The sequence below is a fragment of the Lepidochelys olivacea genome (assembly GCF_965140295.1).
Source record: "Lepidochelys olivacea isolate rLepOli2 genome assembly, chromosome: 19".
Taxonomy (NCBI): Eukaryota; Metazoa; Chordata; order Testudines; family Cheloniidae; genus Lepidochelys; species Lepidochelys olivacea.
This window is the reverse complement of record NC_140429.1, coordinates 5,641,496-5,668,116: the sequence shown is the minus strand read 5'-3', so window position 1 is coordinate 5,668,116 and position 26,621 is coordinate 5,641,496. Positions and strand designations below refer to the sequence as shown.

General features: G+C 55.8%; 1 protein-coding gene across 1 annotated transcript in view; it reads right to left on the bottom strand.

Moving 5' to 3' along the window:
• Nucleotides 1–20,428, bottom strand: part of KCNQ4 (potassium voltage-gated channel subfamily Q member 4) — a 79,492-nt gene extending 59,064 nt beyond the window's left edge. Inside the window, exon 1 of the mRNA XM_084609719.1 lies at nucleotides 19,611–20,428. Within this exon, the coding sequence (XP_084465845.1) occupies nucleotides 19,611–19,906 (296 nt within the window). The 5' untranslated portion in view covers nucleotides 19,907–20,428. The remainder of the gene's footprint in view (nucleotides 1–19,610) is intronic.
• Nucleotides 20,429–26,621: the final 6,193 nt, after the last annotated feature.

The window sequence follows — 26,621 nt, the reverse complement described above, 5'->3', positions numbered from 1 at the left end:
GGGAGTTAATTCAGGCCAAACTCCAAGCAGATAATTATATTCTGCCTCTTCCTAAAATCCTCCTGGACTGTCAAATGGATAAGTTGTTCCTCTTCACTTCCAGGCCAGAATTGTTGGGTAGTGGCTGTTAAACTGCTGTCAACTTCCACCCCAGAGGTGGCTGCAGCTCCATCTCTCTAATGTGGGTCAGTACACTTCTCTCTATTTCACAGATGGGGTGCGTGAGGCACAGAGAAGGAAGTCAATTGGAGAAGGTTACTGAAGGTATGTTTTCACAGCAAAAACCACCCGTGGCAGCAAGGCTCAGAGCCCAGGTCAACTGACTCAGGCTGATGCTCCAGGGCTAAAAACAGCCGTGTAGGTGTTCTGATCGAGCTCTGAAACCCGGAGCAGTGGGGCGGGGCTCAGACCCCAGGCTCCAGCCCAACCCGGAACATCTCCAAGGCTGTTTTTAGCCCTGTAGCACGAGGCCGAGTCAGCTGGCCTGGGCTCAGAGTCAGAGCCGCAGAGGGTTTCTCACTGTGCAGACATATTCTGAGAAACTGTAACCGATCCCAGAGTATCTCAAAGGGCAGATTGGAGCTGCTTGGGCACAAGGCTCCAGAGAAACGCAAAACCAAGGTACTCGTATGATATTTCTATCCAGGCAGAGAGGCTGCTGCTCCTGGCCACAGACCCTTGGAGAGAAGAGCTGAGATATGGGGCCAATGGCTAGGAAGCAAAGCAAAGGTAAATGGCTCCTGTGAGGCCGGAGGGCCGAGAGAGGGAATATTACACCTGAAGCATCCCAGCCATTTGATAAGCAGGGGATGGATGGGACACCAGCCAGCTGTAACGGGAGCCTTTCCTGGCAGAGTTACTGTGAGCGAGAAAGACGGGTATTGGGCACAAGAGGCTTTCAGATACACTCCCGATGACAACGATCCAATCCCAAATCCCCTCCCCACTCTGCATACATCTCTCCCACCAGCCCCCTGGGACTGGAAAGCTCTCTCCCTTCCACCGGCATCCCCACCACTCCCCACCTCGAGGTAGGTTCCCATCACCCCATCCCTTTCTCAAGGCCACTGACCTGCCAGGACAGAGTGTCACAGGGCGGCAGCCTGGCTCAGGGAGGCTTGGATTGGGAAGCTGTCAATCTGTTCTCGTAAGGACCACCACCAGAGAACCGAAATGCCAGAGAGGGAGCCAGGAGAGTCACCCAAGTTTGGCAGGGTGATTATAATCAAGCTGAAACCTGGTGCCAGTTTAGTGAGGGGTGTGCAAGCCACGGCCGGGTTTGGAGAGAGACAGGTGCCCTGATGTGTGGGTTTGGGTGGAAACTGGATTTAAAAATATAAGGAGGCTGTGGGCTAAGCTTTGACCTTTGGTTCGTTCAGATTCCAAATGAAACAAACAAAATCTATTTTTTTAAGAACTTGAGTGAAACACACAGAGACAAGGGTCAGCACAAGCCCCTTTGAAGTGAAACAGCCACATCTCCTATCCGCCCTGCCCCACCGCATGGGATGTGGGGGATGGCACAGGGACGGGGACAGCAAGACAAATCCACCTCCTGGGAGCTGAGCCGCCCTATATGTGGGCTCTGACCCACACGGAATCACAGAAGTGCAGGGCGGGAAGGGACCACGAGAGGTCATCTCATCCAGCCCCTCCCACACTAAGGCAGGGGCTTGTCCAACCTAATCTTAAAAACCTCTTCAAAACACCATCTCCGGCTGCTTGGATTCTCTGGGACGCGTCTGCTATCAGGCAAGAGTTTCTTTACATTCTCCAAACACCCAGTGCTCTGTCATGGACCCACATGGAAACCACGCTTGGCTGAGTACTCCTTATTTTAAAAACACTTTGGGCCTATCCTTGCCATGGGAGAACGGCCCAGCCCATGACGGAGCCAGTTAAGTCAATGGGAATCGTGTCTGGGCAAGTAGTGTGGGATCAGGCCATTTGAGAGTGCTTTTTAAAAGACCTGCATCCCTCCTTCTCTTGCGGGAATGAGCGGCTCTGGAGAGGACCCAATGCCCACACTCCTGGGCCGGTGGATGCCAGGTGGCACATTACAGAGAGACACACTTGAGCTCCAGAGGATGGAAACAGTCCCACATGGTCTCTGTCAGATGATGCAAGAGACACAGGTGCCAGCCTCAAGCTACAACTTCCCAGGCTCTCACAAAACCGCAGGAGCTAGGGAGAGGTGGGAAGAAGCCGCAGAATGAGCCAGGGTTAGGGACTGCCAGCCCAGCAGGGACTGCCGTAAATAACCAGTAACATACCTTTGGCCTATGAAATGCCAAACCGGCAGCCAGTTGGCTTACTCACTGTCTCTCCAAAGAGCCACCTCTACAACTCCCTCGGCCTCCCAGTGCTGGAGAGCATGACCGTACAGCGGCTCCCCCTCCGCCCCCGAGGATACCAGAGTACTTTACAAACATCAGGCAAGTCTCCCAGCTGCCTCCTGATCCGCTCAGTATCCTCAGCCCCATTTTACAGACGAGGATGCCACAATACAGGAAGATTAAGGGACTTGATCAAGGTTTTAGAGTGAATCAGTGGCAGAGCTCAGCAGTCCTAAATCCCAGGAGTTGGTGAGCAGGAACAACATCCCCTCTCTTTACAGAGCAGTCCACGCCCCATCCTTCTCCTGGTTCATACCCTTCAGTGGCAGAGCACTAACCTGCAGAGTCCATCCATCATTCCATGTGCCCTGACGGTAATGCGCGGAGAGGGACTGCTGAAAGTCAATCGGAGGAAGGACACCCTGTAAATATTTCATGGTACGCATTTACTCCTGGTGCTCTCACTCCCCTCGGCCCATTCATTATAGAGCAAGGCCCCCGGGACAGAGAGCATCCTGTGGGATGAGATGTGATTTTTAAAACCTCAAGGTCTGCTCTTGGAGAGTCAGGAGGCCTGGGCTGGGCCTGGGCTCCAGTCCGCGGGAGGCCACGGACTTCTCATCTGAGCTACCCAAATTGTTGGACCAGGATCTGCAGGAGTTTGGGAGGGGGCGGGGGGTGTCTTAGATCTGCAACTCTAGGGTCTCACTTTCACAGGCACTGAGCAACCCCTGATGACCCGCAGAAATCAGGCCCTAGGGTGGGGGTAGGGCGCCCAATCACGGAGTAACCCCAAACCAGGGGGCCTTAGTCTCTCCGCTCCTCAGCGTCTTAGGGAGGATGCTTACCGGGGGTAGTGAGCCTTAATGAAGAGGAAGATGGCCTGACAGTTAGGTCACTACTCTGGGACTTGGGCCTGGTTCAGTGGAGCTGCTGTGACCGTGCCTTCAGTGGTGGGCGGAGGTACGCCGGAGCTTATGCATGTTTAATCCCCCGCTCTCTCGCTTGAGAGAGCTTCTTCAGCATGGAGCGGCGGCAGCGAGCGAAGGGGGAGTCCATCTGTTTGCCAACGTCCCGCACCAATTCAGCGGAGCCATAGGGGGACGAACATACAGACGGTGCACCGGGGGGCGGGGGGGTGGACCGCGCTGCCGTGGAATTGCTCCCTGTCTCGTAAGCGAAGTACTGCGGCATCATTAAAAAGCAGCAGTGCCCGACTTCTCATTAGCGTTACGGTAGCATGTGCGGGTACGTCTCCATTGCACGCTAAGCCCAGGCTCGGACTCAGGGCTGAGCCCAACCCTCTTCAAACCACACACAGATCAGTCTGACTCGGGTCAGCCAGCACTCAGGAGCCAGGTCTTAGGATCCTGCTGGGGAAGGAGGGAGGCAGGATTGGAGCCTGGATCCCGCTCTGACTAGGGTCCAAACCCTGTCATTTTGCAGAGTGGAGCCAGGTCAAGCCTCAGACCCGAGTGAGAAGGTCTGTGTAGTGTGGACACATTAGCACGGCTGCAAGACCAGACTCCAGCAACTGGAAACACAGATTCACGATGCAGTGTGGACGCTCAAGCACAGGCTTGGAACCACCAAGTCCCGGTCCCGTAGACCTGGGCTCCGTGTGAAGCGTAGACAAACCCTTACTGATCCAGCTGTGCAAGGGGCCGCACTGTGCTAAGCAATGCAGACGGGCCCTGCCGCCAAGAGCTTGCAATCTAAACAGACAAGTACTTTTATCCCCATTTCCCAGATGGCGACACAGATTGATTCCCACAGAGAGCCCATAGCAGAGCTGCATATTGCGCCCCGCTCTCCTGAGCCCCAGGCCAATGCGTTAACCCCATGGCTGTCCCTCCTCTGAGCTACCTCAGGCAAGGGACACAGGGCTGTCGTACATTACGACGGGCACTCTGGCTTGGTCACGTTGCTAACGCTCTGTTTCCGAAGGGGCTTGACTGGCTGTTTGCAGCAGCCTCGCCAGGCCTATCGCTCGTGCTGCGCGCCTATTATCTGCGTACTAACCAGCTGGCATCTCACCCAAGGTGCCTCCGGATAAAGGCCTTTCTGCTAACCGTGCCGGCAGCTTCCAGCCATCAGGTTCTTCGGCATGTTTGCAGGGATGCCATGGCACACACGGACGCTTGAGGTGTGTCTGCTCCCATCATGCCCTCTCCTCCTGCCATCAGAGCCTTTCCTTTGTTACAGCTGGGATTTCCCACCCCAGCCTGTCGCACAGAGAAGGGAATTGACTTGACTCCCATCCAGCACATCAGTGGCAGAACCGGGAACAGAACCCACCACTGGCAAATTCCAGCCCTAAACCAGGCTCCTCCTCGGCTTGGTTCTCTTTCCTCCCAGGTTTGGGGGTTCTCTGTCTGGGGCTGATGGAAGGGTCACCTCAGTTCAGGGAGCCAAGGCCGGGGACTCACTCCCCTCCAAGGATGCACAGAGCCCCTGAGTGTCCAATTCTAGCTCTCAGGACAAGATCTCCCTGCATGGGTTAGTCTATCCATGGCCGTTTGTGTCACCAGCAGAGCCAGGCAACTCCGGGAGCCTGTGGAACTGGCCTGCTTTTGGGGGTTTGCTTCAAACTCTAGACTCAAACCCAGCGTGCGAGGAAGCTCATCAGTGGACACCAGCCTCAGCTACAGAGTTGGGACCCAGCTCAGAACTCACTTTGGCCCAGACCTCAGGGATATTCAGGTCACTCACAGGATCTGATTCTGAAGCCACAGCCAAAGTTTGCACTGAGAGGTCAGGTCTGATTTTGTCCCACCTCTAGTCGATTGAGACAAACTAAGTCTCAGGGGTGAAGTCGAGCCCAGTTTGTGCTGCTGAAAGATTCACAACTCCAACTCAGAAGCCGGTGAAGTTCTGAGATTTCTATGGGACTTTCCCTTTGGGCTCGTTCATAGGGGAGGGGGGGGGGGAAATCAAGTAGATCACAACCTAAGAAAGCAGCCTGACAAAACACTGCAACACAAAAGCTGGTGGCTCATCCTGCCCCATTTGTGTCTGATTTTCTTTGACCGGTTGCTGGTTTGATTTTGAAATGCTTGCGTCAAGGCTCTCTTTCCCCTACATCCTCCCAGACTCTCCTTCGGAGAAAAGGGTGCTTACACCCATACACCTCCCAAACCAGGCCACATGAACCACAACCAGCCCAGGGGCAACAGGCACGGGTCCCCATCCACATCCCACCCAGCTAAGGGTCAAATTTAGTCCCTGCTGCCTGGCTTGTATGGGAAAGCGAGCCGCTGGGGCAGAGGAAATCGGCTGCTGCTCTGTGCAAGTCTCTACAGTAATAGGATGCAAGGGAATAATAATAAAAAGAACCACCAGAAAATATCAGCGGTCAGCAGCCTGGGTCCCGGCCAGTGTGTTGCAGCGTTTGGCAGGAGGGATCAGAAACACTTAACATCGCTGCCTGCCTCAGTTTCATCCCCCCGCGTTCACCTAGGTTGCCCGGGCAGTTCCAGGGTCCAAAAAGGGACATTCTGTACCTGCAAGGGACACAAGGTTGTCACTGTGCAGCCTGCTAGCCCTGTAGATTCACACCCTGGCTTGCCGGGCAGCAGCGTCCCAGCTAGACCAAGCCCCAAGCGAATCAGCAGCTCCTTGGCCCAGCTGCATGGTCCGTGCACAGACAGCTCTCCCACCGACATGGGCGGGTATTTAAGGCTGGAGCTGGGCAATGCCCAGCCAGGCTGAAATTGCAGTTTACAGGGAAAATGGTTCTTCGTTTCAGTGCAAGGAATTGCAGAAGTAAAAGTTCAAATCAGCAAACTTCAGAAGAACTGTTTGCTCATTGCTAGCTGGCTTCCTGTTCAAAGCACTGTGCAGATACAGGCCTTGATTTATCCCCCGGTCCTGGCAGCTTCTGCCCTGGGGGACCCAGAAGTGGGGCCCCCCAGGGATGGAAAATCCACCTGGGGATTGGGGCAGTAGTAGGACAAGGTGCTTGCAACCTTAGTAGCCGCACAGTGGATGGGGCTGATCAGTGAGGAGATATGTGGCCAAAGCCTCTGATTCAGAGCATCTCTCAGGTGGCTTCATCTTGTGGAGCTCCTGGCTGCAGAGTCAAGTTCCTGGGGAAGCCACCCCTGCCCTCCCCCAGATCCAGGGGTGAATCCCCTACTGGGCTGGGAGCATGTGTGAAAACTGCCCTGCACCAGCAAGGGTGAATCCAGCTAATTTCCCTTCAGGTCAATATTACCCCCATAATATAGATGGGGAAACTGAGGCACAGAGCTGCTATGTGAGATTCCCAAAGCCACACAGGAAGGCAGTGTCAGAATTGGGATTAGAACTCTGAACTTGTGGCTTGGAGGATACCACCAGACTGGACTTGCCCAGCGTCTCCAACTACAGGAGAGAGAGAAATGCTCTATTGCATTTTCTTGATCTTCTTTGTTGAAGCTGAATTACTTTCAAAACCCTTCCTAGGTACACATGTAAGGAGACAGGATGGGGTCCCACAAATGCAACAGCTCTCTGGGGCGCCAGGCTTTCATTAAGCAGCATAAGAGATGCACAAACAATTCCTACTAGGTTCCCATTTGCCTTCTCCCTCTGATCGCGTCCTGAACTCCAGACACACAGGTGAGATTTTAACAAGAAGGGCTGGAGGTAAAATGCATCAAATCAACACTAACAAGGGAAGCAAAGTGAACAGGTCTGCAGACTGCAGCTGAGCATGGGAGTGGGGGCAGTAATTTGTAAGGGGTTTGGTTTTGTTATTGTTTCAATCTTCTGTAATTTGCTCCTGGTCAAATTGCTCTTCTAATGAAATGCTCCTCTAGGAAAGCAAATTCTGCTGAGCCAAGTTTTCAGTGCCCAGAAGTTTCATAACCATTAACATAAGCTGGTAGGAACCCGGTTCTTTCAGAGCAGCAATATAGAAAGTGACTAGTCAACTGCAAAAGGGGGTCTGAGGTTCAGGTCTGGTGAGCACCCGAGGGGGGGAGGGGGGAGAGAGAGAGCGTGTGTGTGAAAGTACTGGAGTTTGCAAAAAAACAGGACTGGAAAGCTTGCAGGAAAACAGAAGTCTCACCAGATCCCTGCCTTTGGCTGCTCGTGGCCAGGGAATGCCAGGCACTTGCAGGTAATTTTGACACTTCTGGCCCAGGAAGCGCAGTGGCAGCTGCTGAGAGATGTTGTGGGAAAATGTTTAGAGTCCGGTTCTTATTTCTATTGTGGTAGCAACCAAGGGCTGCAATGGAGCGTTCAGATTGTAAGCTCTTTGGGACTCTTTTTGTTCTGTGGTTGTACAGCGCCGAGCACCGTGGGGCCCTAAGGTGCGACCTCAGTCCATATAAACAGCCTCCGCAACACCTGGGGCCCCACTGTGTTAGGCACTGTACATACATCTAACAAGAATCAGTTCTTGCTCCAGAGGGACTCTGAACTAAGAGGACAAGAGAAGGAATTTTGTCCCAATTTACAGAGACTAAGGCCCAGATCCTCAGTTTACCAATGAAAAGAGACTCATATTTGAGACCTGGATTTGGGATCTTAAACCGGTTTTAAGAGAGGGGGAGCATTTCATTCCACAGCGTATAGTTCCATTTAATACCCTATTTCCACAGTCCTCCAAGATGACAGCGCCCAGGTCGATGTCACAAGTCAAGCATCTGTCCTCAGCTCTCCCACTGAGCCTGAGCGAGTCACTTTCTTTGCCTCCGCGCTGCCCTTTCGACATGAAACGTTCCCAGAGTGCGACATGACAAGTAACTCCCCCATCTTGACGATGACATTATGAAAGGCAGGACAGACAGGAGCCGCCTGCACAGACAAGGAAATACTGGTAGCAAAACGCACATCTACATTAGGTGCTCGCTACCATAACTTCCTGGAGAGTTTATAGGGTCCCTACCAGGGTAGACAGAGCTTAAATTGATCCCATTCTTTAAAAGTTACTGGCTTCAACACCCTGAACACACAAAACACATCCAAATCTACCCCAGAATAAAGGCTCTGATGTGTAAGATTCCAGCCCATCAGCAAACCTGATCAAGCTGTTGTGATCCTAGATACAGCTGTGCACCATGTCCCAACGCTGGGGCAGATGGGGAGAGCAACCAGACTGCCCAGCACCTATGCACCTGTCCAGGGCACCTCCAGACCCCTGTGCGTAGCCCCTAAGCAGAGAGTGGAGATCCTATTTAGCCCACCGCTCTCAGTCTGCAGGATTTTAAGTATCTGGGGGACACGGAACAACTTTTAGGCTCTCTCTAAGTGCCATTCTAAGGTTTTCCCTTTGAGGGCCACATCGATTAGGCAGATCTACGGGAGCACATAGAAACGCAGTCCCAACAGAGCTCTCCAAAGCGTGGAGAGCTGCAGCATTGGGGTGAAGCCGAGTCAACTTCCTGTATCGATCGCCAGCAGCGATGGTATTTATAGAAAGACGTCCACCAAAAGAGAGACCGGAGTTTATGTTGGGGGGGGTGAAGAAAGGGGCAGAGAGAGACATACTGAGCTCACCCCACCCTGCACACAGCTTTCTGGCCAGCTCGAACAATATATGAGAGGGACGTGATTGTACAGATTCAGACTGCAAGCTATTCAGGGCAGGGACTGCCTACTGCTCTGTGTTCATGCAGCGCCTAGCACAGGGGGGCACTGCTCCTGGCTGGCCTGGAGCTACTACCTTCATCAACAGGATTCATAATAATTCAGGGCTTTGGAGACAATCTGCCCCATGCTAGGAGAGCATCCCCTGCCTTCGACATCAGTCCCACTGCCTCCCCCAACCTCCTTTGAGAAGAAAAGCGGTATCTTGTCATGTTTGCTAATTATTAGTGCTTTGTACATGGGTAGCGCCCTACGGTCGCAGTCTGGGTCGGGGCTAGGAGCTGTACACACCTTGGGTAGTCGGTCCCTGCCCTGAAGACCTTGCAATCTAGAAGACAAGACGGCCAACCACAAAACAACCTCGTAGCAGCAAGAACTAGTTTCCAAGGCAGGGTGTGTAATCCTTTCCCTGAATCCCCATCAAGGTCTCTATGCCAAGTTTGTGACGCAAGAACACATCTCATGGTAAAGGTCACAAACAAGGGTCCTAGATGCAACTGACGCAGCCACAGACCAGGCCCGTTGCTTGAGCAGGCGTGACGGGGACCTTGCATCACGTACGCATGGGGCCAGGGCAAACCCTGAACTCGGTGTCCTGGAGAGTTTCATTGTGGATCACTGCACCCTGCCCCCGCCTCACAAGCTCATTCGACAGGAGTCCCCTGGCGCTAATCCTTCCCAGCAAGGCCTGGCTGGGAAACAGAAGCTATTGCATAGGCCTGGAAGTGGCGCAGATGAGCGAAGACAGAGAGGGAATGCAGTCCCTCTTCCAGCAGATCAGAGTCTCGTTTGAAGGCTTCCAGAGCACCACGTGGGATGTGGCAGGAGGAGGATCCCGCTAGCAGGGAGCTCCTTCTCCAGTTTCCACGATGAGGAAGGGCATGTTTAGACGTCAGGGATCTAATGGGAACCAGGAAGGGTAGGTGGGTAACGCCCCAGTACAGCCCCTTGCTTGGCAGCGCTGTACTAGGGGCTCTAGTGGATAGTCTTGTTCCACTGGAGTTATGGGGGGGCTGGATGGCGCGTGTGTGTGTTGTGTGTGCACGCACCACTCATTACTCTTTGAACGCAAGATTCTCCTTCCCTTTCTTCTTTCAGAGCACAGCAAAATCTGTGTAATATATGACTACCAGCCCTTCCTCGCCAGCTGTCACCCTTCATTCCTCGCAGGAGGATCTTTGTTTCCAGCACAACATTTGCGCACACAACCCCCTCCCCCCCAACAACAACAAACAAAGAAAAAAAACCACCCCAGCGAACGACTTTGAGGGTCCCGAGAAGAGTTACAGATGGCAGACCGGCTCCTGTCTGATCTCCCCCTGGGGAATGCAGATGCCCTGTTATCAAGTGACAAATCCATCCTGCTACCTCACTAGGCTAGCTTAAATCAGACCCACTCCCCCCCCCCCCCCTTAACAGGCTGTGACTCGCACATTCAGTTCCCAGTTCGTACATTCTGTTACCACTGAATTATAGCTCCCCAAAACCAAGATGGGAGAGCACGGTCGTGACATCCTGGCTGCTTCTGACGGCCTGGCACTGTACTGGCGTGGCTCGGGCTCTTGCAGCAAGAGCTAAACACACTCACACGCCAAAAGGCAGGGGATGCACACGCAGCCCGCACAGGCTTGGCACATACATGTGCCTAAGCAGGTATACAGCAGCCTGGACACGCAGCCTCACACTTACTGGTTGGTGCTGATCTTAGCTATTTTTAGGTGTGTGTGGGGGGGTCTCCCACTCTCTGACGCCAAACACCTCCTGTCCTCCCAGTCATGCGGCACCAGCTGCTCACCCCCTCCACTCCAGTCTTCCATTCCCCACACCCAGCCCCACCACCTTGGCCCCCATGGCGGTACCTGCCAGCTCTGACTTATGGTGCCTGGAGTGCACCTCCTGCCTGGCTAAGACCAGCTTGTGAAATGGGCCAGAGCAGCGAGAGCGCAGGTGCACCGGTGGCTGCCTGCTGAACTCCTTCCTGGGCCCACAGAAATCGAGCGCATGGTACAGAGGGAAGAACACGCCCTGGGCCTGCAGGCAGAGCAGCCAGCTGCATGGCGCAGTGGGACCGGGGCTTAGCACAGGCATGTCAGTGAATATGCAATACTCAGCACTTCCACAGCACTCTTCCAGCCGGAGATCTCCACGCACTTTAAAAAAACGCATAGGGAAATACCATGCTTTCCATCTGTAAGATGGGGAAACTGAGGCCAGAGGAGGTGGGAGGGAACTGACTTTGCCCAGGGTCATGGGTAGAGCCAGGATCAGAAGGCAGGTGTCCTGATTCCCAGTCTGATGTAGTTCCTAGTTTCCCGGAGATATACTGACATGAGCAAGCCACTTCCTTTCCCTCTTCTCAGATTCAAATCCAGGGGCACTTTCTCTCAGCATGTTCGATCACGACACTTTCTCCCGGGGAGATTGCAGGCAATTTGGAACCAGAGTCTAATTGCTACCCACACGCCAAGTTAGCAAAAGATTCCCCAGGGGAGTTCAAATCGCTGCTCAAGCACTGAGTAAACCCTGTTTAGAAATATTCCTGCTTCTGAAGATCCAGCCGACACGTAGGGTCAAACCCCTGGTTGGTCTGGGAGAAGCTTCTTGCAGCTTCAACTCTCCTCCTTGATTAGGCCCTGGCTGCGTCTCATGAGACACCGAGCTGTGGGTTAATGGCACTGCAAGCCAAACTACAGGTCCCCCCTACCCAAAATTAGCCAGGCATAAAATAGAGAGAGTCTTTGGGAGCTTTCCCTCCACTCTCCCCACCCCATCCCCATGAAAACACCTGGAGCAAGTTAAGAGGGACGCGGAAGGAGGAAAAAATGAAATAAAAGAAAGCCAACCGCAGCTCGGGACGTTGGCACTGGTCTGTGAGCAGAGCGATCTCTGCAGAGAGCGCTCAGCAGGGTTTTCCCACGAGGCCTGAGCAGGCTTTGAACAGCGACTAGGAGACACAATCCCAGCACTTTCGCTTGTCCCACTTGTGGCTGAACCCACCGATAGACCTGGACACGGCCCCAAGGACATCCGGCTGGGGAACGTGCAGCGTCGCTGCATTGGACCCTGCTGCTGTCGGAGGAGAGCAGAGGAGCAGGCTACCCGCTCCCCATTCAAATCTGTCCTAAGGGCAGAGTAATGCCACAACACCGCCCTGCTAAGAGTAGATCTAGGCAGTCATTATCCTCCAGCCCTTCTCACGCTCACACGCACAGCACAAGAGACAGGCCCTGCCCCGAAGTGCTCACAATCTAAATAGACTAGACAAAGGGGGCGGGGGTGGAGAGAGAGAAGGGCACAGGTTCACCCTAGGTCTTACAAGAGGTCAGTCTTGGAGCTGGGGCTAGAATCCTGGTCTCCCCAGCCCCACTGCTCTACCCACTAGCCCAAGCTGCCTCAGCAAACCTTTGGGTGCTTTGGAAGCTCATTCGCACGGCAGCATGGAGAATCTACGGCTCCTTCAAAGACATTCAGACTCTTTGAGCTTTAAATCAGAATTTGGAAGGGGGGGGGAAAAGAAATCCACATATGCCTTGCATCGCGAAAAACGAAACAGGAAGGGACCTGCTGTCAGAAAGGGTCTAAATAGATATTTATTTACATGTGCAAACCTGCTGCTCTTTATCCTCTGTCTGAGGCACTCTGCACTTCACACACTCGCAGGTCTCTCGCTCAGATTTCCAGCGGGTGTCCTATCAGGCCCCCCGTAGTGCTCCACTCAGCCAAGGAGTTCAACTCCCTTTACAGAGACGAATGAGGTAGGCTGCTGCCCTCTCTTCCAGGCACGGGTGGTAATGCCCGGGTTGGGCTTCTGGGGAAACCAGTGGCACAGAGACGCAGCTCCCCTGCAAGTTGCACAAAGCCACGAGCAGCGGTACCACCTAGAAGAGAATCTAGCAGCGCTTCCACCCAGACACAGGCTCCCACCGCTTAACCACACTTCCCTTTCTGCGCATATGTTCCCCTCTCAGCCGCGTTTTTCAGCTCTCTTGCTTTGCAGAGCAAGGGCTAGATCCACAAAGCGAATTAGGAACCTCAATGCCTCTTCAGGACCCAAGCCCAAAATATGGAGCCTTAAAGTCCCCACCCAGCTGCTGCCTAACCCCACGGGCACCTACACTCCTTAGACATCAAACTCCCCCCCGCCCCCAATAAATTCCCCAGGGTGACTACATTTCTGCCATCGGGCATGTGCAATGCCACATAAATCCTGACACCCAGCTCACTCTGAGTCCAGCAGCATCCTCACACTGGGCATTGCCCTACATATTTCACCTGTGGGGCCTGACCCGGGAGGCGTTTTCAGTGGCCACCCACCAGATCGAACCTAGCACAGAGCAAGGCTGCTGCAAGAGGAGATGAGGCAATGAACATCCAGTCACCGGGATATAGAGTCGATCTCTCTCTCTCTGGCCCAAGAAACCTAGAATATTTGTGCCGTGTGGCACAGCTCCAAGGAGAGGTTGAGAGAGACCTGCCCCAGAGCTCCTTACCCCCAGTGGTTGGAGCACTTGCTTGGAAGGCAGGATAGCCAAGTCCCTGCTCCACGCAAGGCTGTGGGGGTGGGAGGGGGATTTGATTCTGGGTCTCTCGACTTCCTGGGCGAGCGTTCGAACTGCTGAGCTACATGTGGCAAGGGGGACTCCTCCTTTGTGCACCCCCAAGGAGAAAGGGTGTAGGTGCCCAACTTCAGAAGGGTACACATGGCTGTGAATCCCAAGCAGATGGAGGCATCCTCCCTCCAGCCCAGACTTTGATGCCTAACTCCCTTTGGCTTCTTCCCTTGGCATTTCCTCTTGGCTAGCTTAGGCAGATCACTCAGCCACTGACTTTTGTGGGTCCTTTTTTTAGGCACTTAACACGCCCCTTGCATGGAACAGGGAGACTGGGTGACTCCCGCCAGGCAGCAAGGCACGCAGAGTTGGCATTGCAGTGCCTAGTGTTTGAGTCTCCCTTACAGATCTAGCCCGATTCCAATATGCATAATTCCAGTGGCGTTCCACCCAGGGAGAGACCCTTTCATGGGGCAGACATTGGTTCCTAATTCATTCTACCTATGCAAAGAGGTTCCCAACACTTCTGCCAAGGGAGCTAGCACCCTAGGATCAGGGCAGGGAGTTTTCCTACTGCCGTTTCTTCCTTTGCCTTTGTATAACTAAAGAGAAATACGGTAAGAGCACGCTGGCTGAAATAACCCACTTAAAAGAGGAAAAAACGTGCCTCTGGGACACAGAACACCTGCTCTTTGATTTATGGACCTCCTATTTACCCAGAGCACCATTGCAACTGTTTTAAGCACAAAAAAATCACAAGCTATCTAATTAGGCAGAAAGACAACTCGCTAATTTTCTGTGGCAAAGCCCCATTCCCCCAAATTAACACCAGCTGACACTGGAGCAACACAAGGTTTGGAGGCCTCCTGGTCCCCCTTTCGTTTCTCAATAATTACCCTTTCTGCTGAACCCAAGAAATGTCTGCACTGCACTTGTAAGGCACCGATCATGAATGCCTTGCATTCTATTCAAAACCAATCATGTCACAGCCCGTGCTGAGCTGGTGTCCTCTAACGCAATCACTCTTCATTCCGTGTCTCCCCAGAGCACGCACACACAAGTCCGTTCCCTTCTAAGTCACGGTTTGATAAATGACGCTGGCTTCCCTTTGCCATCCCTGAGAATGGGAGTTTGTTAATGAAATTAACAGACTCATGTACATACCAGGCAGCTCACCCACCAGAGATCTGTTAAGTGAGGATTGTTTTTCTAGGGCCCAGCCCTGTAGAACCAAGGCATCACCGCTCCTGCCTTTCTGAAAGTCAAGAGTTCTTTCTAGGACAGACCCTTGATTTGCATTTTAAGAAAAATAAACAGAAATAGTCAGACAAATGTTTCTTGTTTTCTCTCCAAGCGAGAATGGAGGGCAACTCATCCCATTTCTAGGTCTTTAGTATTATTATGTTTGAGCTGCTTTGATTTTTAAATTTTAAAATTCCAAACAGTCAAACAAAAACTTTAGGGTCAAAATCTGAAGGGGGATTAACACAAATCTTTTGTTTCTTCAGAAAGAAGCTAAACTAAGCAACCAATATCCCTTGGGCCACAATACATACATCATTTCCCATGCTGGGAAAGGGTTTTTTTTTCAGGGGTTCCATTTGCTTTCCTGGATTATCACAGCTACGCTATAGTTCATGACAGCCGCAAAACCTTCGGGCCAGTTAATATCTAGGGAAGGCAGACCCAGAAAGCAAGCCTGTGTTTATGTTCTGGGTCCATTCCAGGGCTTGGAGCTAATAAACTATCAACATTGTTATTTAACACTAAAAAACCCCTACCTTTTTAATTTGAAGTCATGCAAAGCAGAAGATACTATCTCAAACTTGAAAAAGAAAAAAGAAAAGGAGTACTTGTGGCACCTTACAGACTAACCTTTTAGTCTCTAAGGTGCCACAAGTCCTCCTTTTCTTTTTGCGAATACAGATTAACACGGCTGTTACTCTGAAACTTGAAAAAGAAACAAACTGAGAGGAAATGATCTGGGAGGTATTCTCACCTCGTCTGAGACTTGACACAAAGTTCAAACAATGGAGTGCTTTTTTTTTAAAAAAGCAAGCCACAAAAGTTGTTTGTAACCCAACCCCCCTCCTCCCAAAATAAGATGTTAGTCGAAAACTCAACACACTAGTCAATGAAGTGGAACACAGACAAGGCTGTTAACAACATGTACCTGGATTTGAAAGGTGTGAACTGAATTCGTAGGAAACTAGTGCAAATTTTGGAAGAGTTTTGAAGCTGTATGCAAGCAGGTATGGATTCTTTACATTCACATGGAGACAAGACAGAGGAATGTGGACCCCTGGGGACTCCCCCAGCAGGTTCTGCTGGCAGTTGAGAGCTCTTTGCAGGGGGTTTAAGGTAGAAAGGGGATTGACAAGAGAACTGGCCACCTGGAAGGAAGAGATGGATTGTGAAAGGTGGGCTGAAATGGCGGAAGGGGATCAGGACTAGAAGCTGGTGGATACTGGATCAAGAAAGGACTTCAGGGTTAGGATAGCATTGGCGGAAGAGGGGTGGAGCGGAGGAAGGACTGGAAAGAAGCTCGGGTAGGAATCAGCCCTGAGAGAAAGGATGTGGGCGAGGAGAAAAGGGGACTGGTGAAAAAGAGTGGAGATGAAACCCGAGACTGGAGACTAGAAGGACCCCCATGGGGACCAGCATTGGGAGATGGGTACTGTCTATGCAGACTGGAGTGGTGCAGTGAGGACTGGGATGGGGACCGGGGATGCTCCCCTATTCAGAACTCAGGCAAGAGCCTAATAGTTGTGAGGTGTGGATGGTGGGGTTATGCAGGAGCCACAGTACCCACACAAACACATGGCGCTGGGGAAGGAGGATGAGGGACCTCCTGGGGATTAGATTGGTGGGCTGGTCCTTGGGAGATTAGGGGTCAGGATAGAGATGGGGGAATAGTTGATGGGACCCCTACAGATGAGCCAACCTGGCCCAGTACTGGGATGAAGGTGTGTAGATGGGGGAAAGGGCTGGGGGGGCTCAGAGGATGGTGTTATCCTGAAGGGTCAGGCTGGGACCCCTCTCACATGCTGGACCCTGCCACCCCAGGGATGTGGTGAGGTTAGGGACCTAGGGGTCAGACAGGGCCACATGAAGGTGGGTGAATGGGTGTCAGGCTGAGGGCACCGAGGAGCCAGGGGTCGAGGACAGGTTGGGGGGGGCCCAGGGATGGGAACCTGCTCCAGGCTGAGGGCCTGGTGGGACCCACATGAAGGCAGGTAGCTGGGTATCAGGCTGGAGGGAAAGGGGTAGGGCGCCCCCCAGGTGGGTGCCCGGCAGACTCACATGAAGGCGGGTAGCTGGGGGGGGGCAGGCTGGGGGCCCGGCGGACTCACAGGAAGGCAGGTAGCTGGGGGGGGGCAGGCTGGAGGGGACGGGGATGGGGGCCCGGCGGACTCACAGGAAGGCGGGTCGCTGGGGGGGGCAGGCTGGGGGGCAGGCGGACTCACAGGAAGGCGGGTCGCTGGGGGGGGCAGGCTGGGGGGCAGGCGGACTCACAGGAAGGCGGGTCGCTGGGGGGGGCAGGCTGGGGGGCAGGCGGACTCACAGGAAGGCGGGTCGCTGGGGGGGGCAGGCTGGGGGGCAGGCGGACTCACAGGAAGGCGGGTCGCTGGGGGGGGCAGGCTGGGGGGCAGGCGGACTCACAGGAAGGCGGGTCGCTGGGGGGGGCAGGCTGGGGGGGCAGGCGGACTCACAGGAAGGCGGGTCGCTGGGGGGGGCAGGCTGGGGGGCAGGCGGACTCACAGGAAGGCGAGTCGCTGGGGGGGCAGGCTGGGGGGCAGGCGGACTCACAGGAAGGCGAGTCGCTGGGGGGGCAGGCTGGGGGGCAGGCGGACTCACAGGAAGGCGAGTCGCTGGGGGGGCAGGCTGGGGGGCAGGCGGACTCACAGGAAGGCGAGTCGCTGGGGGGGCAGGCTGGGGGGCAGGCGGACTCACAGGAAGGCGAGTCGCTGGGGGGGCAGGCTGGGGGGGCAGGCGGACTCACAGGAAGGCGGGTCGCTGGGGGGGCAGGCGGACTCACAGGAAGGCGGGTCGCTGGGGGGGCAGGCTGGGGGGGCAGGCGGACTCACAGGAAGGCGGGTCGCTGGGGGGGCAGGCTGGGGGGCAGGCGGACTCACAGGAAGGCGGGTCGCTGGGGGGGCAGGCTGGGGGGCAGGCGGACTCACAGGAAGGCGGGTCGCTGGGGGGGCAGGCTGGGGGGCAGGCGGACTCACAGGAAGGCGGGTCGCTGGGGGGGCAGGCTGGGGGGCAGGCGGACTCACAGGAAGGCGGGTCGCTGGGGGGGCAGGCTGGGGGGCAGGCGGACTCACAGGAAGGCGGGTCGCTGGGGGGGCAGGCTGGGGGGCAGGCGGACTCACAGGAAGGCGGGTCGCTGGGGGGGCAGGCTGGGGGGCAGGCGGACTCACAGGAAGGCGGGTCGCTGGGGGGGCAGGCTGGGGGGCAGGCGGACTCACAGGAAGGCGGGTCGCTGGGGGGGCAGGCTGGGGGGCAGGCGGACTCACAGGAAGGCGGGTCGCTGGGGGGGCAGGCTGGGGGGCAGGCGGACTCACAGGAAGGCGGGTCGCTGGGGGGGCAGGCTGGGGGGCAGGCGGACTCACAGGAAGGCGGGTCGCTGGGGGGGCAGGCTGGGGGGCAGGCGGACTCACAGGAAGGCGGGTCGCTGGGGGGGCAGGCTGGGGGGCAGGCGGACTCACAGGAAGGCGGGTCGCTGGGGGGGCAGGCTGGGGGGCAGGCGGACTCACAGGAAGGCGGGTCGCTGGGGGGGCAGGCTGGGGGGCAGGCGGACTCACAGGAAGGCGGGTCGCTGGGGGGGCAGGCTGGGGGGCAGGCGGACTCACAGGAAGGCGGGTCGCTGGGGGGGCAGGCTGGGGGGCAGGCGGACTCACAGGAAGGCGGGTCGCTGGGGGGCAGGCTGGAGGGGACGGGGATGGGGGCCCGGCGGACTCGCAGGAAGGCGGGTCGCTGGGGGGGGCAGGCTGGGGGCCCGGCGGACTCGCAGGAAGGCGGGTCGCTGGGGGGGGCAGGCTGGGGGCCCGGCGGACTCACAGGAAGGCGGGTCGCTGGGGGGGGCAGGCTGGGGGCCCGGCGGACTCACAGGAAGGCGGGTCGCTGGGGGGGGCAGGCTGGAGGGGACGGGGATGGGGGCAGGCGGCCTCACAGGAAGGCGGGTCGCTGGGGGGCAGGCTGGGGGGCAGGCGGCCTCACAGGAAGGCGGGTCGCTGGGGGGGGCAGGCGGCCTCACAGGAAGGCGGGTCGCTGGGGGGGGCAGGCGGCCTCACAGGAAGGCGGGTCGCTGGGGGGCAGGCGGCCTCACAGGAAGGCGGGTCGCTGGGGGGCAGGCGGCCTCACAGGAAGGCGGGTCGCTGGGGGGCAGGCGGCCTCACAGGAAGGCGGGTCGCTGGGGGGCAGGCTGGGGGGCAGGCGGCCTCACAGGAAGGCGGGTCGCTGGGGGGCAGGCTGGGGGGCAGGCGGCCTCACAGGAAGGCGGGTCGCTGGGGGGCAGGCTGGGGGGGACGGGGATGGGGGCAGGCGGCCTCACAGGAAGGCGGGTCGCTGGGGGGCAGGCTGGGGGGCAGGCGGCCTCACAGGAAGGCGGGTCGCTGGGGGGCAGGCTGGGGGGCAGGCGGCCTCACAGGAAGGCGGGTCGCTGGGGGGCAGGCTGGGGGGGACGGGGATGGGGGCAGGCGGCCTCACAGGAAGGCGGGTCGCTGGGGGGCAGGCTGGGGGGCAGGCGGCCTCACAGGAAGGCGGGTCGCTGGGGGGCAGGCTGGGGGGGACGGGGATGGGGGCAGGCGGCCTCACAGGAAGGCGGGTCGCTGGGGGGCAGGCTGGGGGGCAGGCGGCCTCACAGGAAGGCGGGTCGCTGGGGGGCAGGCTGGGGGGCAGGCGGACTCACATGAAGGCGGGTCGCTGGGGGGGGCAGGCTGGAGGGGATGGGGGGCAGGCTGGGGGGCAGGCGGCCTCACAGGAAGGCGGGTCGCTGGGGGGCAGGCTGGGGGGCAGGCGGCCTCACAGGAAGGCGGGTCGCTGGGGGGGGCAGGCTGGAGGGGATGGGGGGCAGGCTGGGGGGCAGGCGGCCTCACAGGAAGGCGGGTCGCTGGGGGGCAGGCTGGGGGGCAGGCGGACTCACATGAAGGCGTGGTAGACGAACGCCCAGCCGCGGGGTCTCTCCAGCACGTTGTAGAGACAGTTCTGAAGGCGCCGATAGCGCTTGTGCGCGGCGGAGCGGGAGGCGGCCCCGCCGGGCGGCGCTGGCAGCGGGGTCCCCAGCAGCCCCAGGCGCCGGGGGCTGCCCGCGGGCGGCTCGCTCTTCTCCGTCTGCACCGCGGTCAGGGCGACGAACTCCCCGCGCCGGGGGTCGCCGGGGATCGGGGGCGGCGAGAGCATGGGGAGGTCCCCCTCGCCGGGCGGCTGCAGCCCGGCCATGGCGCGCTCAGGGCAGGGAGCGGGGCCCCCGGACGGGCCGGCCCCGCATGGCCCGAGCTTCAGGCGAGTCCGGGCCCCGGGCTGGGACGGAGGGAGGGGAGCTCCCCGCGCGCCCCCTGGCTCCCCGAAGGGGGGCCCTTTGCTGGCGCTCCTGCCCCGGGCAGCGAGGGGACCGCGCGCCCCTGCAAGTGCGGGTCCGCCCGGTGCGCTCCGCGCAGGAGGCCGGGAAAGGAGCCCGGGACGTCCCGCAGCCTCAGCCCATCCGAAAGGGGCGGCGATGGAGCTGGAGCGGGCTGGGGTGGAGGGCGACACGCAGCGTCCCTCCCCGAGCAGCGGGGAGAGCCCCCCCACCTCGGCGGCGGGGGGCGGCGGGCGCGTCCCGAGGCTCCTGCGCCGAAGCCTGGCAGAGCCGCCGCCGAAGTTTCCAGGAGTTGCAGTTTACATGGCACTCCGGGGGGCTGGTTAGCGTCAAAGCGCAGCGAATCGCGCAGGACTCCGAGCCTCCGCCGCCCTCCCAGCCCCGAGCTCTCCCCGGCCCCTCTCCATGCCGCTCGACTTCCCACCTGCCTTTTGCTTACACTCACATGTCACCTCGCCTCCTCCCCGGGCCCTTTCTCTCCTCCCCCAGCCCCTCCCTCCGCGCAGCCCGGCGACTTACTGGGCCGGAGCGGGTGGGGACTCCGCCTGCTGGGCTCTTAGTCGCTTCCCGGCTTCCCCCACCTGGCTGGGGCGGGGGGTCCCGCTCCGGGCTCAGCTACGATGCGTTCTCCGGCGGCGTCTCGCAGCCCAGCGCCGTGGTTTCCCTTCCCCCGCCAGCCAAACGGCGGTGAGCTTGTTACTCAGTAAAAGGTCGGGCATTTCTGGGGCCGAGCAGCCCCCCCAGCCAGACCCCGGCGGGGAGGTAAAGAATGAACAGGGGTAGAAAACCTCATGCTTCAGGGCGCAAAGCAAACCCCATGTGGTCAGGAAGGACCCTCCCCCTGGAGAGCTTGAGCTATAATCCAGCATTTTAAGGTCTCTTGCATCTTCCTCCGAAGTGCTGGCCACGGTCAGAGAAGGGGCTGGACGCTCCGGTCTGGCCCTTGCGAGGGATTCTTTTTTATATTCTTATGCCTAAATAAATGTGTTCGTCTCTACAGTGCCCCAAGGACTCCTCGTTTTTGCTGATACAGACTAACACAGCTACCCCTCTGAAACCTGTTTTTGACATCTGTGCTGCTGTTTTTCTCTGATGCCAGCAGGCAGCCTTCACCTGGAGTGGATCAAAATGTTGTTTCCAAATAGGGGAGGGCCTGGTTGGCAAAGCTTGTTGAAAACCTAACCACTTGAAGGTCCCAGCCCCAGGGAAGAGGCTGCAGGCTGCTTGCAGCTTTGGCTGTTTAAGTTGTTGCCTTCCCCCCATGACATGCCAAGCAGAGCTCTGGGGAGCTCCTGGGTTCCATTTCTTTGGCCACCGCCTGCGGGGGCTTTGCAGCCCTTAAGCTTCGGCCACAGTCTTGAGTTTCTCTTTGCGGTTCAAACAACTCCCTCAAAAAACTGTGAAATTCAGTCAAAACCCACTAAATTCCACCACCTTGCCCCAAAAGCAAAACTCCGTCCGATCCTGGCAGCTCCCTCCCAGTGAGATCAAGGCTAGCTGGAAAGAGTTGGGAGAGCACACAAGATCTGGGCTCAGCTTGCCTCGAGACCTGAAACCAGCTGAACACCCATGTCAGAGCCATGCAGGGCTTAGAAACACATATAAACACGGCCCACCTTGGCCGACCCTGGAGACCTCCGGAGCTAAAAGCATCACCCTCTACACTCGAGCTAAAGGATTGTGACCTATGGCCGGGAGCTGGAATAGACGCCATCCTCTGCACAAGGCCCAGCGGAGGAGATACGCACACTGGACCATGGCTTAACTTACATATAACTTGGTGCTTTTGGCCAAGTTTCACTTTGCCTTTTGGGCAGCCTGTTCTAATCTGAATCCCAGAGAGAGACCACACGTAGCCCGCAGCTGAAGGAAACTGACTCCCTAATGCTTCACCAGGCTCTGGGGAAGGCATCATCTGCTACTGGTCCCAGACATTAGCCATCTGTAATTATTGAACTTCAGCATCTTTGAGAACCAACTGGGAAAAGCAAGGCAGGGAGCACAGGGAATCAGTTTAGAGAAATGGGAACCAATAAACTGGGAATCAGCAGAGACGGGAGACATGGCAGCAGCTTGTTTGGAAGAGATCTTGGATAATCTGGACTCTGTTGTAAATCAATCCTGGTATATGCTGTGGGCAGATTCACCAGGCAGGGCAGGCCAAGCAAAGGCCAGGTGTTAAAGATAATCTGCTGCCCACAGATTGACACTTGATCTCCTTGCACTTTCTGCAGCCGTAGCTGGTGGGGGCCACTCTCAGAGAGGAAACTGGCCTAGATGGACCCCGGTCTGGTGCATTCTGGCAATCGCTATGTTCCTCAGGGTGTGTTTGTTAATCAAGAGAAGATAAAAAAACCCCGCAGCACCAAGTCTCAGAGCATGGGTCAATTGACTTGGGCTCATGGTGCTAAACATTGCAGGGTAGATGGTGGGGCTCAGACTGGAATCTAGGCGCTGAGACCCACCCCCCATCACTGGGTTTCAGAGCCCAGGCTTCAGTTTGAGCCACAAGATTTGCCCTGCAATTTTATAGCCCCCCAGCCCAAATCCCGCAAGCCTCAACCAGCTGACCTGGGCCAGCCACGGTCGGGCTGTGGGTCTTTTATTGCAGTGGAGATGTACCGTTAGGGACAGAGAAGTCCCTGCTTTCCCCCAGCTGGGAAGGAGAGATGACACATCCTTCCTGGCTACTGCTGAGAATCCCTCCCAATCCGTGCCCTGCAGGTCTCCCACCATTAAGGCTAGGTTGTGTCTGCTTCTAGCAGCCACTGCTTGCTGCCTGCAGCCATGTGGCCCTGAACTCAGACCCCCTCGGAGTTCAAGGGCTGAGCCGTGGGGCCAGGGCCCTGTGTACATGCCCCAGGACCAGCACTTGGCCACACCCGATTTATTGCTGATTGGTTTATTTCCTAGGCAGCCTGTAAACGTAACATTCACCTGCAGATCTCCCAGCACTTTGTGGATCTGCATGAGCTAAGCCTCACAGCCCCCTGACGCTGAGCAGCAGGTACGATCGCTGACTTAGATGGGGAAACCGAGGCACAGAGAGATTAAACAATTTACCTGATGTGGCACGCGGGGGTGGGAGGGTCAGCAGCATGTGCCACAGGCTTAGCTCCTCCTCCTCTGCCCTAGCCACACTTCCTCTCCAAGGGGTTAAAGAAGCTGGTTTTATTTTCAAAGCCAGTTTCCCCCAAGTGCACCCCAGGGCCCACGCTGCTGAAAGAGAAGTAGAGTAGCATGAGTGAAAATTTACGGCTTAGATTAGTGAATTGTTTATCATGGTGGTTGAGGATCCTGGCCCAAGCGCCCGGCCCCAGCGAGCATCACTAAGTGTGTTGGGTGCTTTGGAAATACGTGCAATAAATGACTAGATAATACGTTTGCCACCTAATACTTCTCCCTGCGAAGGATTTGCCCACACGCTCGAGCTGCTTGCACACTTGGGAAAGCTGCAACTTGGAGAGCGAAGCAGAATGAATCTCTTCCCGTCCAGGAAAGGCAGGAGAGGGGGTGAACCCCAGATCTAGGAAGGTATTTAGGCTCCTAACTTGCATTGCTATTAATGGAAGGAAGGAGCTTAATAACCTTGGTGGATCTGGGTCTCACTGCCTAAGGCTTGGGGAGGAATCAATGGGCCAGGTTTAATTTAATAGCTGGGCAGGTGAATCCCAGTGCAGAGTTACTGTAGGCTGGAGAATTCATGGGCAACAAGCCAGTCTCCTCGTGTATTCATAGAATCATAGAAATCTGGAAGGGACCTGAAGAGGTCACAGAGTCCAGCCCCCAGTGCTGGGGCAGCACCAAGTAAACCTAGACCAGCCCTAACAGGGGTTCGTCCAACCTGTTCTTAAAATCCTCCAGTGACAGAGATTCCACCGCCTCCCTTGGAAGCCTGTCCCAGAGCTGAGAGTTAGAAAGTTTCTTCCTACTATTTAACGTGCATGTCCCTTGCTGAAGATAAAGCCAATTACTTCTTGTCCTACTTTCAGTGGACACGGAGAACAATTGATCACAGTCCTCTTTATAACAGCCCTTCGCATATTTGAAAGATTTATCAGGACTCCCCTCGGTCTTCTTTTCTCAGGGTTAAATGTGCCCAGCGTTTTTAACCTTTCCTTGTTGGTCAGATTTTCTAAAGCTTTTAGCATTTCTGTTGCTCTGTTCTGGACTCTAGCCAATTGACCCAGGTTTCCTAAAGAGTGGCCCTCAGAACGGGATACAGGACTCCCGCTGAGGCCTCGTCAGGGCTGAGCAGAGCGGGACAATTGCTCTCCGCATCTTAATACACCCCAGAATGATATTAGCCTTTTTCGCAACTGCATCCCTCTATTCAATTTGCGATCCTCTATAACTCCCCCCTCCCCCCCGCCAGTTACTCCCCAGGTGGTAGCTGGCTTGGTGGTAGCACTGTGGAACAGGAGCTGGAAAAGGAGTCCTTGGGGTTACTTAACCGGGATCCACTATAAGGGTAAAAGAGAGATTTTTCTAGGGGCAGATTTCATCCTGACCCCCCTGATACAACATGACATGAATCATACAAAGACTAAAGTTGCCAAGAAGAATTGGGGCATGAGGGGTGGATGGGCAATTAAAGGGCAGAGTGGAGTCACACTCCAAGCCCCTATTATCCGGACGTTTCATCTGTCCCGCCTGGTTCAGTCATCTCCCACCGTTACGCTGGAAATTGTCATGCAAACACCACCAGGCAGGACGATGTGCCTGTAAGGAGACCCTTTATTCTTAACAGCTGGTTGTTATTCCCAAGGAACTGATTCAATCTCTGCAGATCTTCCCCCAAGAATTTAATTCTTCTCTCCAGCTGCTGCTCTGTGACTTAGCCACCAGGAGGCTGTAATTGTGGAACTCCTGGTGGCTGTCATCTCTTTATGAATGCTGCAGCTATGACATAATTCTGGAATTCCTTGCCTGCTGTAAAGCATATGGGCGGAGGCCGCTCTGCCAGATGAAGTACGTTACTATTCATCATTGGTATAAGATGGGACGGATCTGCTTCAGCGATCTGAGGGGTACAGCTAGCTGGACTTTGGAGGCTTGTGTCCTAGGAATGCAAAGATCCACCTGTGAAAGGCTCTTCCTATGTGGCAGTGACTGACCCTGTGTCCGATATAGTGTGCGAGTGTGGGGGGGGAGAGGGTAATATTATAGCAGCCTACCCCCAAAGCAGCTGTCGTTCATTTGGTACACTCAATAGAGGCAGATTTATGTTTCCAGTGGCAACTGATGAAAGCAGATTGCAGGAGGGATGAGGGGTTATGGGGTAGAGTTAAAGGTGACCTGCAAAAGACTTTTAACCGAGTTGGGGGTTATCTTAATAATGTACAAATAAGGTTTGGATGGTTGGGTTTTGTTTGTTTGTTCTTCTTGTTTTTACCCCAGAGATCTAGCTCAGGAATGGCCAGCCTGGTTTTCCCAGAGAAACATGGACCGGGAGGATTTTTAACAAAGGCCTCCTTTCTCCAAACTGCTCACAACATAGCTGTTACTACTTAAAAAAAAAAAAAAGGGGGGGGGGGGGCTTCTAACAATCTGACTACAATGACCTTCCCAACTCCATTGCTCTGCTTTCAGGCTCTCGCTGCTTCTGCTCTCATCTCTAAAAATCTCCTTCCTTGTGTTAACCAAAACTGAGATTAGTAAAAGGGAATAATTGTTTAAAAATTAAACTACTTCTCACCCTTTGTTTTCCGGCTGCTCTGAAGGAAATCAACTCATCAATTTCACGTCAGTTTCAGGTCAAGTTCCCCTGGCTAGCTCCATGGGCAAGCAGGGGGCTGTAATAATAGGGTTGCAAACATGGCAAAGGGTGTGAGAGAGCCCAAGCCAGGCCCAGTTCTATTTTGGGGAAATTTGTATTGATCCTAGGATATTTAAAGTCTTATTTATCAAATATGCATCTGGGGTTTAAAGTCCCCTGGCAGCATCTATTTAAGGTATATTTTCAATCTTAGCGCTCTCCTCTCTCTAGAAATCAATCATACGTTTGTTTACCCAGGTTATTAAGCTAATGGAGATGCACGGCCCTTGCCGGTGTTTTCCTGGTCAGTCTGTGTGAAAGCACTGTGGAGATGCACCTCTCCGGGGGCCTGGACTGGTAAAACCGTGACTTGGCGTTGCTTGAAGAAGGGCTGGCTCTCTCCAAACATCCGTGTCTCTGCCTCGGCTTTCCGAGCTTGGTGTGTTCCCCTCGTCAGAACCTGACGGATTCTAGAGCGAAGGGTTTGTTGGTTGTGTCTGAGAAAGAGCCAGGGAGTCGCAATCAATATTGCACCGACCTATCCATCAGAACCGTCAAAGGTTTCGGGAAGCTAGCCCACGCCACCGGCTGTTTCACCACCATCTCCCCCACAGCCCTGTCTGACTGCACCCCCTTTTCTCCCCCCCTCCCAACACCCTATGATGAAACTTTGAAGAGGAACTCCAAGGCCTGGTAGATTAAGTGTGAGGAGGCCTGTGTGCTTTGAGCCCATTTCCCTCTTGGGACTGCAGCGTGAATTCCTGGCACCGCAGAGAGGACAGAATTTGCATGCACAGGATTTCCAGTAAGTTTTTCAG